This window comes from Ctenopharyngodon idella, chromosome 15, assembly GCF_019924925.1.
Source record: "Ctenopharyngodon idella isolate HZGC_01 chromosome 15, HZGC01, whole genome shotgun sequence".
NCBI classification, from domain to species: Eukaryota; Metazoa; Chordata; class Actinopteri; order Cypriniformes; family Xenocyprididae; genus Ctenopharyngodon; species Ctenopharyngodon idella.
The window spans coordinates 33,845,748-33,860,536 of record NC_067234.1 but is presented as its reverse complement, the minus strand read 5'-3'; the positions used below and the strand labels follow the sequence as shown (position 1 = coordinate 33,860,536).

The window sequence follows — 14,789 nt, the reverse complement described above, 5'->3', positions numbered from 1 at the left end:
TGAATGTCTAAAGGGGGTTAATGAGTTCACTTGCAGGAGCACAAAGCAATGGACGTAATAATTCAATTCACATTTATTTGTATAGTGCTTTTTCACAATACATATCGTTTCAAAGCTTCACAAAGAATGCATGTTAATATTACAATTTAGAGTAAACTGTTTTCAGAGATTGTTTTTTTGTTTTCCAGAAAGTTCCCATATATGGAATTGTTATTGTCTGAATGTCTGTATTGCATTTCTATATGTTGTAATGCATATTTCTAATTGGATGAGTCCCTGTACCACCCCAGGACTATCTCAAGCACTGAACATAAACTGTCAGTAATGGTGTTCAGTTCAAACCGGAGTCAGACAATGATGCCTCATTTGCTACAGAGCCAGAGAATATATGCTACATGGAGACAGAACAGGTAAAGTTTTAGTTTAATTACAGTTATAAATCAAGTTGTTATCTTCTTAGATCCACTACAAGCCTGTTCTAGCAGACCCTGTCTGAATGATGGCCAAAACCTTCCTGATGAGTTTTATGAAGTTTATTGTGCATCACACAAAAGATGAAGCGTCTGTTTTCATTCCAGAAAATCACTGTAAGAGCTGAAAAATCATGAATATGTTTAAAACTAAACTCGTTCTCTGTGATCATTAAATAGATCAATCAATACAAATATGTTGTTTCTATTTCTATCTCTCCTTCATTGCTTCCATATCCAGTTTCGCTCCAGAGACTATAAGCTGGATCATGAAGAGTTGGAACTGATCCATCCTTGAGTAACAACGTTTTAGCAAAACCTGTGTTTTGTGTTGTCCCTTTGCATTGCCCCTCGTTTACAAAGCAGTCTGGAGTGAAGTGATTTGCACAGACATAAACAAATGTAGGAATATTTTGGGGCGAATTACCTTCAAAAATAAAACTGCGTCCTCAGTGGCTCAGATGATGGGAGATGAAAATGAAGACTCCTATGTTCAGTCTCACATCCAACAACAGAACACCAGGATTGGTGTAGGTAAAGCTTCAGGAGTGCGGAGAAATGGCGGATAGTGTACAACTCACTGAGGGCAGAAACTATGGTAATGGAGGACTGTCAGTCAGCGGCCGTGGGAGGGGCCTGAGCAGTGTGACGTCACACTTCTTGGAAAAATATTTTTGTAGTTTTGTCAGCAGAACAATTAAAAAACACATTAAATTAAATAACAGTACTACTCACGAAAGAGATGTATGTCTATCCCTCACAGCCCTGCTTTCATCCCCGTTAAAAATAATCAAAGATGGCGCTGCTGTGAATAAGGTCTATTATGTTTTTTTGAATATTACTTTGTGAATGTAAAAGGTCTGCAAAGTTTTATAGATCGATGTGCATGACAAATAAAATTGTCTCCAAAAAGAAAGAATGGATTTTGAACTGCCGTAATGAGTTGTCAGCAATTCTAGTCTCAATGTAACAAATTAAAAAAAATTACATTTAATTTTTTATTTCAAAAAGGTACAGTGAACATTAATCAACATTCATAATTGGTATTCCCATTGTCAGATAAGGCCTAAAAACTAGAGGAAAGAAAAAGGGGGAAAAAAAAGAGAAAAACAACAATAATACAACCAGAAATTGTAAACAACTCTGTAAAATACAGTTAAACAGCATGTTGTAAACGGGGTTCGAGCCGCAGCTTTCCGCGACCTTTCTAAACTCATTCTCTGTGTTCATTAAATATATCAAAGGAGACAAATATGTTATTTCGATTTCATTTCAAATAACTATCAAAAGACAATTTAGTGTCACTGTGAGTTGACTGTTGAGTGGAAAAACTCATTTTATCTCACAGTATTTGACATGAAACAAAATGTTGCTCACTTGCAACATTTTTTTATATGATCATGAAGTCTTCGTAAATGTTTGAAACTCTTCTCACACTGAGTACAGCAGTACGGCTTCTCTCCAGTATGAACTCGCTCATGTTTTTTTAGGGTCCCAGACTGAGTGAAACTCTTGTCACAATATGAGCACTTGTAAGGTTTTTCTCCAGTATGAATTCTTTGGTGCCGTTTCAGATCACCAGCTGTAGTAAAGCTCTTCCCACAGTCACAACACACATGATCTCTTACTCCATTATGTGTTTTCTGGTGCAGTTTACAAGACTTTAGCCTTGAAAAACTCTTTCCACAGAGAGAACACACATAAGGCTTCTCATCTGAATGAACTTTCAAGTGTTGTTTTAGATTTGCTGATGAAATAAAATCTTTACCACACTGATCACAGTTAAATGGTTTTTCTCCAGAGTGATGGAGCAGATGATTTCTCAAACATGCTCCATCTCTGAAACTCTTCTCACACTGAGTACAGTGGTACGGCTTCTCTCCAGTATGAAGTCGTTCGTGTAATTTCAGTGATCTCAACCAACTGAATCTCTTGTCACAATATGAGCACTTGTAAGGTTTTTCTCCAGTATGAATTCTTTGGTGCAGTTTCAGATGACTAGATGTAGTAAAGCTCTTCCCACAGTCACAACACACATGATCTCTCACTTCATCGTGAGTTTTCTGGTGAAGTTTAAAATGATCCAGCCATGAAAAAGGCTTCTTATCTAAATGAACTTTCAGGTGATAACTGAGACCTGATGCATGAGAAAAACTCTTTCCACACTGAGTGCATGTATACGGTTTTTCTCCAGTGTGAATTCTTGTATGTGTCTTAAGGTTTCCTTTATGTGTGAAACTCTTTCCACACTGTGAGCAGGTGTGCAACTTTTTGGCTTTTGTTCCTCGAGTTTTGGAGTCACAGTGTTTCTTTACGTCATTCAGTTTGTGTCTTTGCTCCTTCACTTCCATCTGGTCTAAAATAAACATATTAAGCGGTTAGAATCAGTTCAATGAGGTTAAATGTGAAAAATAAAAACACGTAGCAGAAAATAAGACACCTGTCTGTGTATCAAGTATCTTTGATGTGCAAAGGTCAGTTCTGTCATAAAGTTGTTAATATGATTAACACATATATATTATGATTTATACAATGTAATCAGCATATAATGTTATATACAAGATCATTATATATCTCTATCATTTATCATCCATATATTGATTATTATTTCACAGCCGCCAAAGCAGTCAACAATGAAGAATCAAGAATGGACACCAACCTATTTGTTCCTCAGTTTCTTCATGTTTTATTCTGGATGGTTCTGGATCACTCATGTCTTCAATCTCCTCTTTAATAAACTCCATCTTTAACAGTCACACAGATTTCAGCTGCTACACCTGGAGTTTGTCCTTCTCTTGTAGGATGATGTGAATATTCCCAGTATTTATTGGTGAATTGTTGTGGGAGGAGCTTCACTGCAGGTGTGAACTGTGATCACTGTGTGATACTGACGCCCACAGGACCACATCTGGAAAAATCAAAGATAAGTTACTGAATTTATACTGGATTACTTTAACAGCAAACACATATGGTGTCTTTAATTTAGATCAAATATAGAGCATTCTGATGGTCACATATTAGTAGTGTATAAAACATCTCTAGGTTGCTCAGTTTTATGTAACCCAAAAGTGACAATTCTTCTAAAATTAGTGACATTGTTTCAGAAAGTTCTGATATTAGAATAGAACTACATATTGCTTCGATAGCAAAGTTGTTTGAAACAACATTAATATCTATAGTAACATTCTAAACTGTAAAATAACAATAAAAGGCTCATATTCACACTGAACCATGACTGTAACACAATGTATTAATCAAAGCTCTCCAAAGCTCCAAGCTGACAAGTGATGACAGCAAAATAAAAAAAATACAAAAAAAAAAAACATTGTGGGTCCTACCTTTCTCATGAATGTCCAGTACACTACATAGATATTAATCCAGTGAAGTAGAACCAGAATTTAGGAAGATAAACTGCGACCAATGTGAAATAAAATGCATGTACACATTAAAGAGTGACATTATCCTTTATTAAAGGATAGGCTAAATCAAAACAAACTGCAAAAATATATGTATTCATCAAACCTCTGACAGCAATATGAACAGCAGTCTTCATAATAACAGTAAAATAACAGTAGCCATAATTCGATGAATGACAGTATATCTAGTATTTTAATGCAGGGTAATTAAAACGATGCAACATATTTACAGAAGACCATGGAGTGACTGAAAAACACATTAATTTCTAGTAGGATAGCCTGCTCTGGAGCAGAGACTAAATCTCCGTAGTAACTTAATATAGCTTAATTTAGCCTGCTTTCATGCAACTGAGTCAGGGCTAAATTCAGCTAGGATAACTGGAAAATCCCAGCTTAATCCCTTATCTTGCTTTTGTGCAATACCCCTCCGATCTGCCAAATTCAAGGTTACCGAGTTCATACACACGCACTGTGCATACCATGAGAGGGCGCTAATTAATGCCCTTTTTATTTTTACATAATTTTTAAACTGATTATTAAAATCAATCTGCGTACACTCATGACATATTAAGAAAGCAAGAGATAATGAGAATAAATAAAGGTATGCCTTTGTGTGTTGTAAAGTCAAATGCGTGCTTGGGGGATATGGGTGAAAAGAAATCTGATTGGCTAGTTTAGTTTTGTCGCTTTTTCCACACATGAATAATGACATTACAGATAGTTAACGTTTAAAAACAGGCTCAAAATGAGTAAACGCTCTCTAAAACAGCTAAATTCGATTGAAACATTTGCAAAAAGGCCTAAAACTATTAAGTAGGGTTGGAGAAATGGAAGCCTCTTAAATCTTTGAAGCTTTTCTCTAAATGTTTCGGGAAAAGTTTCAACGCATCAAGAGGGTTGTTAAATTTACAGCAGCCATAAACCTGAGTATGCAGCTCCGTTGTTTTATCCACAAATAAAAGCCTGACGATGCTAAATGTGTTTAGTTTTCTGATAATATAATTCACATATTAAAGTGTGGCAATAAATTAAAGGTAACAACAAAAACAATAATTATAATAATACTAATAATACCTACCGAGTTGTTTGAGGCAAGTAAATTGTGCTGTTATTTTATAGAGAACGCGAAGCTGACATCACGCCACGTTGAGTTCTGGGTAACTTCTTTGTTTATCCGCCATGGTGGAAGGATCGCGCAGCCTTTCCGTTGAGTTTAGTGCAGTAATTTGTCATGACTGTGAAAAATGTCACCATTGTATGTCATTAATCCTGCATCGATAATGGCGATAGTAACTCAGATCATCGTTCTGAGAGAAAACTGGACAACAAAAAACGTTTTTCCGCCTTTTCTATGTGTAAAAACACCAAGGGAAGCAGGTCGAGGATTTGCATATAGCAAATCTATTAATAATGGCACTGATTAAACCCACTGCTTATCACTCAATAAAAGAATCACATTGCTAAGTGTTTTTGAAAGTTTGGATTTAGTTTGGTTTAATAATTAGCATTACCTTTGTGAGTATGACTCTCACTCCGCTTGTGAATTAGCAGAACTTGAACAGGGACATTCAAATGCTTAACAAGAAAAACGCTTCATGTGACTTAATGCACCAAGACAAACACAAAATTCTGTACATATCTTATAAAGCATACTGTGTGGAGATACGCATATGAGCTCAAAATATGAACGCAACACGTTTACCAAAGACTATAGAATAACACAAGACGCGTCACTCGTATTGTTTTGAATGGGAGAAAGTGCAACGTGCAATATGGCAGAATAAGTCCCGCCTTCTAAACAAGAGCCAATCTCCGATTGGTAAAGTAATCGCGTCACTGCAGCGGCCGTTAGAAGCTCCGGTTCCAATAGAAACAGTCAGACGCACGCTTCCTATAGAGACGTCCACACAGGACTGTGCATGTGCATTAGCTTGATCCAGCCTGAATTTTTTTTTTAATGATTTAAGCATTTAGAAACAAAATTTATGAGACAGTTGTTGTCAGATTTCATTGGTTATTTCAAATATGAAATTTAATTAAACAGCTTTGGAGAATTTGATGTTTCCCCAATCAAAGAAATAGGAGCTGCACTTGAATGCCCGAGAGGTGTTTCAAAGATGGCCGCCGAGTGAAATGACTTGCCTTAAAGGGATTTTGACGTTTACATGTTAAGCGGTTTCCTCTCATGTAAAGAAAACGCTGAATGTGGCTTAATGCACTGAGACTGTGATATTACAGAGACCAAATTCTGTACAGTTTACTAATAAAGCACATGTGCTGAAAAAAAGATGAAACCAAAATATGAACTTTCAGTATCACTTAAAATGCATAAGCCATTTTAAGCATTTTCTTAATAACGGTTTTATAAGGGAAGAAAATGCTTAATGTGTAATTAAACACGCTGCGTTTGTATTCTGGGCTCATCTGCACATCTTTTAATATCACTGTCTTAGTACATTAAGAAGACAGCGTTTTAAAATGTCCCCTTGCAGGAAGCCACTACTAAACTGTTCACAAGCTCCCAGGGTTTTGATTTTGGTTGTCATTTCTTGAAATAAATATATAAATACAGTGTGTTCGTGTCTGTCTGCCCGCTGAATGTGACCCATAATCTCTGATTCTCCTCCTCTGTGATCGTGGAAAACAGGAATATTTAAAATGACAACAGCTGTATGCCTACTCAATTATGCTTGTTTAAACATAATTTAAACGTTTTCAACAAATAAATGAATCGACTCTCAGCTTGTTGAACACATACTTTTATTTGGATATTCTACCATATGATGGCTGAAGCAGCAGCAAGCGACACGGTAAACAGATGAACATTGTAAACGAAATTCTACAAAACTTCTACTTAATGGCAGAAACAAAACAAAACAAAAGGTAAGAAAGTATCCATATTAATTTCAGTGTAAGTAGCAGAGGGCGATCCTTCCATAATGGCGGTGCCGCCCCAGCATGCAATACGGCGTGACACAGGTGTACACTCTCTATTGTTTCTATACTGTTTATATGACAACATATGATGCAGGCGCCCCTGTATACAGAAATACTTCACTAATTACACTTATTAAATTAAATGACCATATGTGCTTGATTTTAGAAAAATGGATCATTTCGGTATGATTATATATAGCAGCATTTAAAACGATTTATAAAGATTGCTCATTTTATGAATCCAGATTTTATAAGGATGAAATAGGTCACAGGTTAAATTCTTCAATTAATATATAGATTAAACACAAATCTCACAAACATGGAATCATACACAATATGTACAGACTGAAGAGGCTGATAAAAATTAATGACTAATTCTCTGTACATTACAATGTACATTTAGGCAACACAAACTTCAAATCTTACCTTAAAAAGGGAACATCTCTGACCTGGAGAATGGAAATATATCCGAAGAAAATATTCCACATTTGTTCTTCATTCACGATCGTTAACAGCGACACTTTTTGCTTCAAACGGTGAAAGTTTCAGCACTCGTCTCTCGCGCTTCTCTGTCTCTCTTTTTATTGCATTAACAAGAACATTAACATAACATACACTTACAGTTACATTCATAATAGCATCAAAGGAAACAACAAAGAGAGAGAAGAAAACCAAACTAGAGGGTCTCGCGCGCTCCTCTCTTCTGCGCATCCTCAGTGCGAGCAGTGTCACGTTTCTTAAAGGGACCGCATTCATTAAATCTCCGCACTAAAGCAAACACAATATCATAATTAACAATACACAATAATAATAATATATAATATATGGATTCAACATTCTATTCAATTAAAGTATGCGCTGAAGTGCGGAAATGTCAGTCACTCATCACTGTAACCTCATTACGTCCTATAACTTTTGGCGTAATGTTATTCACCTGACCATAAGATGATTAAAGTTTATTTTAATCCATGCTGAAGGCGCTCGTTGAAATGATAGGCAAAAATGTGGAGCGACTGAGTCAGGTTTGTGATCATTGAATATATAATGTAATATTGAGTTTTTTTTTTCTATTGTAGTTTATACTGTTAAGTGATGGGTTATATATTTTGTATTTGTGGGGGTATATTATTGTAGGCCTATATATTTTTATATTGATAATTTGGTCCTAGTTAACCCCTGCCTAGGGACAGCAGATGAAATTTAGCTCTGTAGCTAATTCTGGGGCAGTTTTATTTACTGTCCATTGTCCCTGTCAAATAAAGAATTAAATAAAATAAAAAAATTTGTCCCTTTGCATTGCCCCTCGTTCACAAAGCAGTCTGGAGTGAAATGATTTACACAGACAAACAAATTAAATAATATTATATAATACCTTCAAAAGTAAAACTAATCGACTGCGTCCTCAGTGGTTCAGATGTTGGGAGAAAATGAAGACTCTTATGTTCACTCTTACATCCAACAACAGAACACCAGGATTGCTGTTGTCGGTAAAGCTGCTAGAGTGCAGAGAAATGGCGGACAATGCACAACTCGCTGAGGGCAGAAACTATAGAAATGGAGGACTGTCAGTCAGCGGCTGTGGGAGGGGCCTGAGCAGTGTGACATCACACTTTTTGTCAACTTAAATTTCTTGGAAAAATATTTTTGCAGTGTTTCGTCAGCAGAACAGTTAAAAAACACGTTAAATTAAGTAACAGTACAACCCACTGAAGAGATATATGTCTATCCCTCACAGCCTTGCTTTCATTCCCGTTAAAAATAATCAAAGATGGCGCTGCTGGGAATAAGGTCTATGTTTTTTCAAATATTACATTTTAAGCAATCTGTTTGTGAATGTAAAAGGTCTGCAAAGTTTTATAGATTGATGTGCATGACAATTAAAATTTCTGTACAATGTACATTAATCAACATTCATGATTGTCAGATAAGGTCTAAAAACTAGAGGAAAGAAATAAAGAGAGAAAAACAACAATAGTAGTACAACCAGAAATTGTAAACAATTTTTATTAGCTATTTTTCCCCCATTGAAAAAATATATTTTTTTTTAATTATTTTTCAATTAAAGCAGTATTCAATGTTAAAATAGAGAAAGCATTTAAAATCCTTTTTTTTTTTTTTTTTTTTTTTTTTTTTATATATATATAAAGGTAGATTAGTGCCATAGTGTAACCACTAGATTTCTATATAGCTGTCAGCAGATAGACAAGGGACACAGAAGTAAGTGGTACAAATAACAGCAGGTTTATTCAACAGTGATGGAAACAACACAGGCGAGAGGACAGTCCAGGTAAGCGAGCGGGAATGGGAAAGTCTTGTGTGGCTTATCTGAGTCTGAGGGTGTCTTTGTGTGTCCCAGGGGATCCGGAGGGAGCTGAGGAGTGTGGAGATAAAGGAGAACAGCAGCAGTGGAGAACTAGGATGTGTCACAGGAACAAGTAATCAACAGGTAAGTGGGTCAGGCAAAACAACATGGTAAGGCTGACGAGACCAGACAAGGGAGTGCAGGAGAAGTGAGTATTTATAGGAAGTGCTAATGTTGATGTGCAGGTGCAGGGAATCCATGAGATGATGAGCTGACTGGGTGCAGGTGTGGATCAGAAGAAAGCCTCTTCTAAAGATTACGCACAAGAAAGCCCGCAAACAGTTTGCTGAAGACAAGCAGACTGAGGACATGGATTACTGGAACCATGTCCTGTGGTCTGATTAGACCAAGATAAACTTATTTGGTTCAGATGCTGTCAAGCGCGTGTGGCGGCAACCAGGTGAGGAGTACAAAAACAAGTGTGTCTTGCCTACAGTCAAGCATGGTGGTGGGAGTGTCATGGTCTGGGGCTGCATGAGTGCTGCCGGCACTGGGGAGCTACAGTTCATTGAGGGATCCATGAATGAGCAGAGCATGATCCCCTCCCTTCGGAGACTGGGCCACAGGGCATGATAACAACCCCAAACACACCTCCAAGACGACCACTGCCTTGCTAAAGAGTGTCTCCAGACCTAAACCCTATTGAGCATCTGTGGGACATCCTCAAACGGAAGGTGGAAGAGCGCAAGGTCTCTAACATCCACCAGCTCCGTGATGTTGTCATGGAGAAGTGGAAGAGGACTACAGTGGCAACCTGTGAAGCTCTGGTGAACTCCATGCCCAAGAGGGTTAAGGCAGTGCTGGAAAATAATGGTCACACAAAATATTGACACTTTGTCTCTATTTTGCACTCTTGGCATTTAGGAGTGTCACCCCTTCATTGCTGTTTTTTCTGCACAGAGGCTGATTTGTAGTTTGTACCAACAAAAGATTCTCTGAGTTTTCGTATTTTTTCGTATTTCCCATTCATTTCCTATGTTGGTCATTTTTGACCGCAAAGAAGGTAAGTGTGACTATTTTTTTTTACAACCCTTTAACATGTCCGAATCATGTCCTTGTTTTTTTTTGTGTGTGTTCATATTGCTAATGCGACAAAAGTCACTAAGTGTCATCTCATTCCGATGAAGCTACGATTTCAAAATATAAAATTTTTCGGTCAAAAATGACCGAAGAGGGTCAGAGGGAAACACAAGACAAAGGTAACATTATAGAATACAAGAACCAACAGGATTTGTGTATATTTTTGTATTTTGATTAAACTCGCACTTGTTTACAGACTTTGGACCGACTTCTGTGATGAGTAAGAACCCATTTTTACTGCCTCCATAATACTAGTGAAGTTATTCTAGGACTTTGCATCTACAATATTTATCACAGTATTAAAATAGAATGATAAAAAAAATCATTAATGTGTTCAAAACTAAACTCCTTCTCTGTGTTCATTAAGAAGATCAATCAAGACAAAGATGTTATTTCTATTTTATTTCTCATAACTATCAGCAGACAATTTAGCATCACTGTAAGGGTTGTTGACTGTTGAGTGGAAAAACTCCATATTTTATCTCACAGTATTTACTATTCGACATGAAAAAAAAAAAAAGTTGCTCACTTGCAACATTTATTTATATGATCATGAAGGCTTTGTAAATGTCTAAAACTCTTCTCACACTGAGTACAGCAGTACGGCTTCTCTCCAGTATGAACTCGCTCATGTTTTTTCAGGGTTCCAGACTGAGCGAAACTCTTGTCACAATATGAGCACTTGTAAGGTTTTTCTCCAGTATGAACTCTTTGGTGCCGTTTTAGATGACTAGATGTAGTAAAGCTCTTCCCACAGTCACAAAACACATGATCTCTCACTTCATCATGTGTTTTCTGGTGCCGTTTAAAACTGTCCAGCCTTGAAAAACTCTTTCCACAGAAAGAACACAAGTGAGGCTTCTCATCTGAATGAACTTTCAGGTGTTGTTTTAGATCTGATGATGAAATAAAATCTTTACCACACTGATCACAGTTAAATCGTTTTTCTCCAGCGTGATGGAGCAGATGATTTCTCAAACATGCTGCATCTCTGAAACTCTTCTCACACTGAGTACAGTGGTACGGCTTCTCTCCAGTATGAACTCGCTCATGTGATTTCAGTGATCCCAACCAACTGAACCTCTTGTCACAAGATGAGCACTTGTAAGGTTTTTCTCCAGTATGAATTCTTTGGTGCCGTTTCAGGTGACTAGATGTAGTAAAGCTCTTCCCACAGTCACAAAACACATGACCTCTCACTTCATCGTGTGTTTTCTGGTGCAGTTTAAAACTCTTTAGCCATGAAAAACTCTTTCCACAGAAAGAACACACATAAGGCCTCTCATCTGAATGAACTTTCAGGTGTTGTTTTAGATTTGCTGATGAAATAAAATCTTTACCACACTGATCACAGTTAAATGGTTTTTCTCCAGAGTGATGGAGCAGATGATTTCTCAAACATGCTGCATCTTTGAAACTCTTCTCACACTGAGTACAGCAGTACGGCTTCTCTCCAGTATGAACTCGCTCATGTGATTTCAGTGATCTCAACCAAATGAATTGCTTGTCACAATATGAGCACTTGTAAGGTCTTTCTCCAGTATGAATCATTTGGTGCAGTTTTAGATGAAAAGGTTTAGTAAAGCTCTTCCTACATTCACAACACACATGATCTTTCACTTCATTATGTGTTTTCTGGTGGAGTTTAAACGTACCCAGCCTTGAAAAACTCTTTCCACAGAGAGAACACACATAAGGTTTCTCATCTGAATGAACTTTAAGGTGATAACTGAGACCTGATGCATGAGAAAAACTCTTTCCACACTGAGTGCATGTATACGTTTTTTCTCCAGAGTGAATTCTAATATGTGTCTTGAGGTTTCCTTTATGTCTGAAACTCTTTCCACACTGAGTGCATGTAAACGGTTTCTCTCCAGTGTGAATTCTCACGTGTCTGATAAGGTCTGATTTATTTTGGAAACTCTTTCCACACTGTGAGCAGGTGTGCAGCTTTTTGGCTTTTGTTCCTTGAGTTTTGAAGTCACAGTGTTTCTTTACTTCATTTAGTTTCTGTCTTTGCTCCTTCACTTCCATCTGATCTAAAATGAACATATTAAGAACTTAGAATCAGTTCTATGAGGTTAAATGTGAAAAATAAAAACACGTAGCAGAAAATAAGACACCTGTCTCTGTATCAAGTATCTTTGATATGCAAAGGTCAGTTCTGTTATTCATTTGTTAATATGATTAAAACGGATACATAATGATGATTTACAATGTTATCTGCATATAATGTTATATACAAGGTTATGATCATTTAGATGGATTCCTCTATCATTTATCATCCATATACTGATTATTAATTCACATCTTCCAAAGCAGTCAACAATGAAGAATCAAGAATGGACACCAACCTATTTGTTCCTCAGTTTCTTCATCTTTTATTCTGGATGGTTCTGGATCACTCGTGTCTTCAATCTCCTCTTTAATAAACTCCATCTTTAACAGTCACACAGATTTCAGCTGCTACACCTGGAGTTTGTCCTTCTCTTGTAGGATGATGTGAATATTCCCAGTATTTATTGGTGAATTGTTGTGGGAGGAGCTTCACTGCAGGTGTGAACTGTGATCACTGTGTGATACTGACGCCCACAGGACCACATCTGGAAAAATCAAAGACAAGTTACTGAATTTATACTGGATTACTTTAACAGCAAACACATATGGTGCCTTTAATTTAGATCAAATATAGAGCATTTTGATAGTCACAGATTAGTAGTATATAAAACATCTCTAGGTTGCTCGCAGTTTTATGTAACCCAGGATATTATAAAATTGAAATTAGGCACAGGTTATATTCAAATAATATCTAAACTAATCAGAAATCGAACTTAAGACTACAGAAATCCACTTAATAAACACTATTCACAGACTGAATGAAGGAGGGTTGTAAGTATAAGCAACAATTCTTCTAAAATTAGTGAAATCATTTCAGAAAGTTCTGATATTAGAATAGAACTACATGTTGCTTCGGTAGCAAAGTTGTTTGAAACAACATTAATATCTATAGTAACATTCTAAACTGTAAAATATCAATAAAATATATGATTTAAACAACTTTAAAACCAGATTTGACCAAATAAAAAGTTTTTAAAAATTAACCTCACATTTGAGCCTAATAAATGATTATGTATGTAATGTTATATGAACAAAAACGGGGACAGGCTAAATGAAAATGCAAATTCACTCTCTGACAGAAGGTGGTGCTATCTCTGTATTTTAAATAAATATTCAGTTACCACTTGTAGTAAACTGTGGGGTCAAGTGTACTATAAGTGGTATCTAAATACATTTTCTAAATACAGAGATAGTATATTAAAAGCACATTTTAGTTCATATTTCATGGTGTCTCAAAACAGCACAGTTGAGTACACTTAGATGTTCTAAGAAGTACTAAATAAGAATTTTTAGTATATTAAGTACAAAATTAATGCACGAAAATAGAGCCCTTTAAGTACATTATAGAAATTCACTGTTTTTTCACGTGGGTTGCTCCGTTGTTTTATCCATTAAGCACAAATAAAAGCCTGACAACGCTAATATGTTCAGTTTTCTGATAATATAATTCACATATTAAAGTGTGGCAATAAATTAAATGTAACAAAAAAACAAAAAAAAAAACAATAATTATAATAATACTAATACCTACTTTGAATTGTTTGAGGCAAGTAAACTGTGCTATTATTTCATTGTTTTTATACTGTTTATATGACAGAACATATGATGTATACTGAAATACTTTAATAATTACACTTCTTAAATTAAATGACCATATGTACTTGATAGAAATATGGAGCCTTTTGGTATGATTATTTATTAGTAGCATTTAAAACGGCTTATAGAAAGGTTGCTCAATTTATGGGAATCCAAATTTTATAAGGATGAAACAAGTCACAAGTTAAATTCTTCAATTAATATATAAATTAAACAGAAATCTAACAAAGATAAAATAAATCAATCATACACAATATGTGCAGACTGAATAGAGGCTATATTTAATTCTCTGTACATTACACTATAAACAATATACATTTAGGTAACACCTTACCTTAAAAATGCAACATCTCTGACCTGCAGAATGGAAATATATCCGAAAAAAATATTCCACATTTATCCTTCATTCACGATCGTTAACAGCGTCACTTTTAGCTTCAAATGGTGAAAGTTTCATCACTCGTCTCTCGCGCTTCTGTCTCTCTTTTTATTGCATTAACAAGAACATTATAACATACACTTACAGTTACATTCATAATAGCATCAAAGGAAACAACAAAGAGAGAGAGAGAGAGAGAGAGAGAGAAGGAAACCAAACTATAGAGGGTCTCGCGTGCTTCTCTCTTCTGCGCATCCTCAGTGCGCGCGGTGTCACGTTTCTTAAAGGGACCGCATTCAGTAAATCACATCGCACTGTTTTGAAGCAAACACACTATCATAATTAACAATACACAATAATAATAATATATAATATATGGATTCAACATTCTATTCACCTTCACCCGATTACAGTGACAGTATTGCTTTTTC

General features: G+C 36.0%; 2 protein-coding genes across 6 annotated transcripts in view; both read right to left on the bottom strand.

The window, feature by feature from the left end:
• Nucleotides 1–14,789, bottom strand: part of LOC127495764 (gastrula zinc finger protein XlCGF7.1-like) — a 53,065-nt gene that overhangs the window by 29,742 nt on the left and 8,534 nt on the right. The window contains exon 1 of one of the 2 annotated variants that reach the window (XM_051863022.1): nt 3,248–3,358. The exons of the other annotated variant lie outside the window; for it this stretch is intronic. The gene's annotated coding sequence lies outside the window, so the exon portion shown is untranslated. Of the gene's footprint in view, nt 1–3,247; nt 3,359–14,789 lie in introns of those variants that run through there. 2 annotated transcript variants of the gene reach the window in all.
• The window catches only part of LOC127495719 (zinc finger protein 239-like), a 39,063-nt gene continuing 25,728 nt past the window's right edge, over nt 1,455–14,789 (bottom strand). Inside the window, exons 1-2 of one of the 4 annotated variants that reach the window (XM_051862802.1) lie at nt 12,620–12,767; nt 1,455–2,826 (exon numbers count right to left, since the gene is read on the bottom strand). In XM_051862802.1, the coding sequence (XP_051718762.1) occupies nt 1,844–2,826; nt 12,620–12,704 (1,068 nt within the window). In that variant the 5' untranslated portion in view covers nt 12,705–12,767 and the 3' untranslated portion in view covers nt 1,455–1,843. Of the gene's footprint in view, nt 2,827–3,129; nt 3,379–7,982; nt 12,305–12,619; nt 12,768–14,789 lie in introns of those variants that run through there. The other 3 variants (XM_051862803.1, XM_051862805.1, XM_051862801.1) reach the window with 3 other exon arrangements.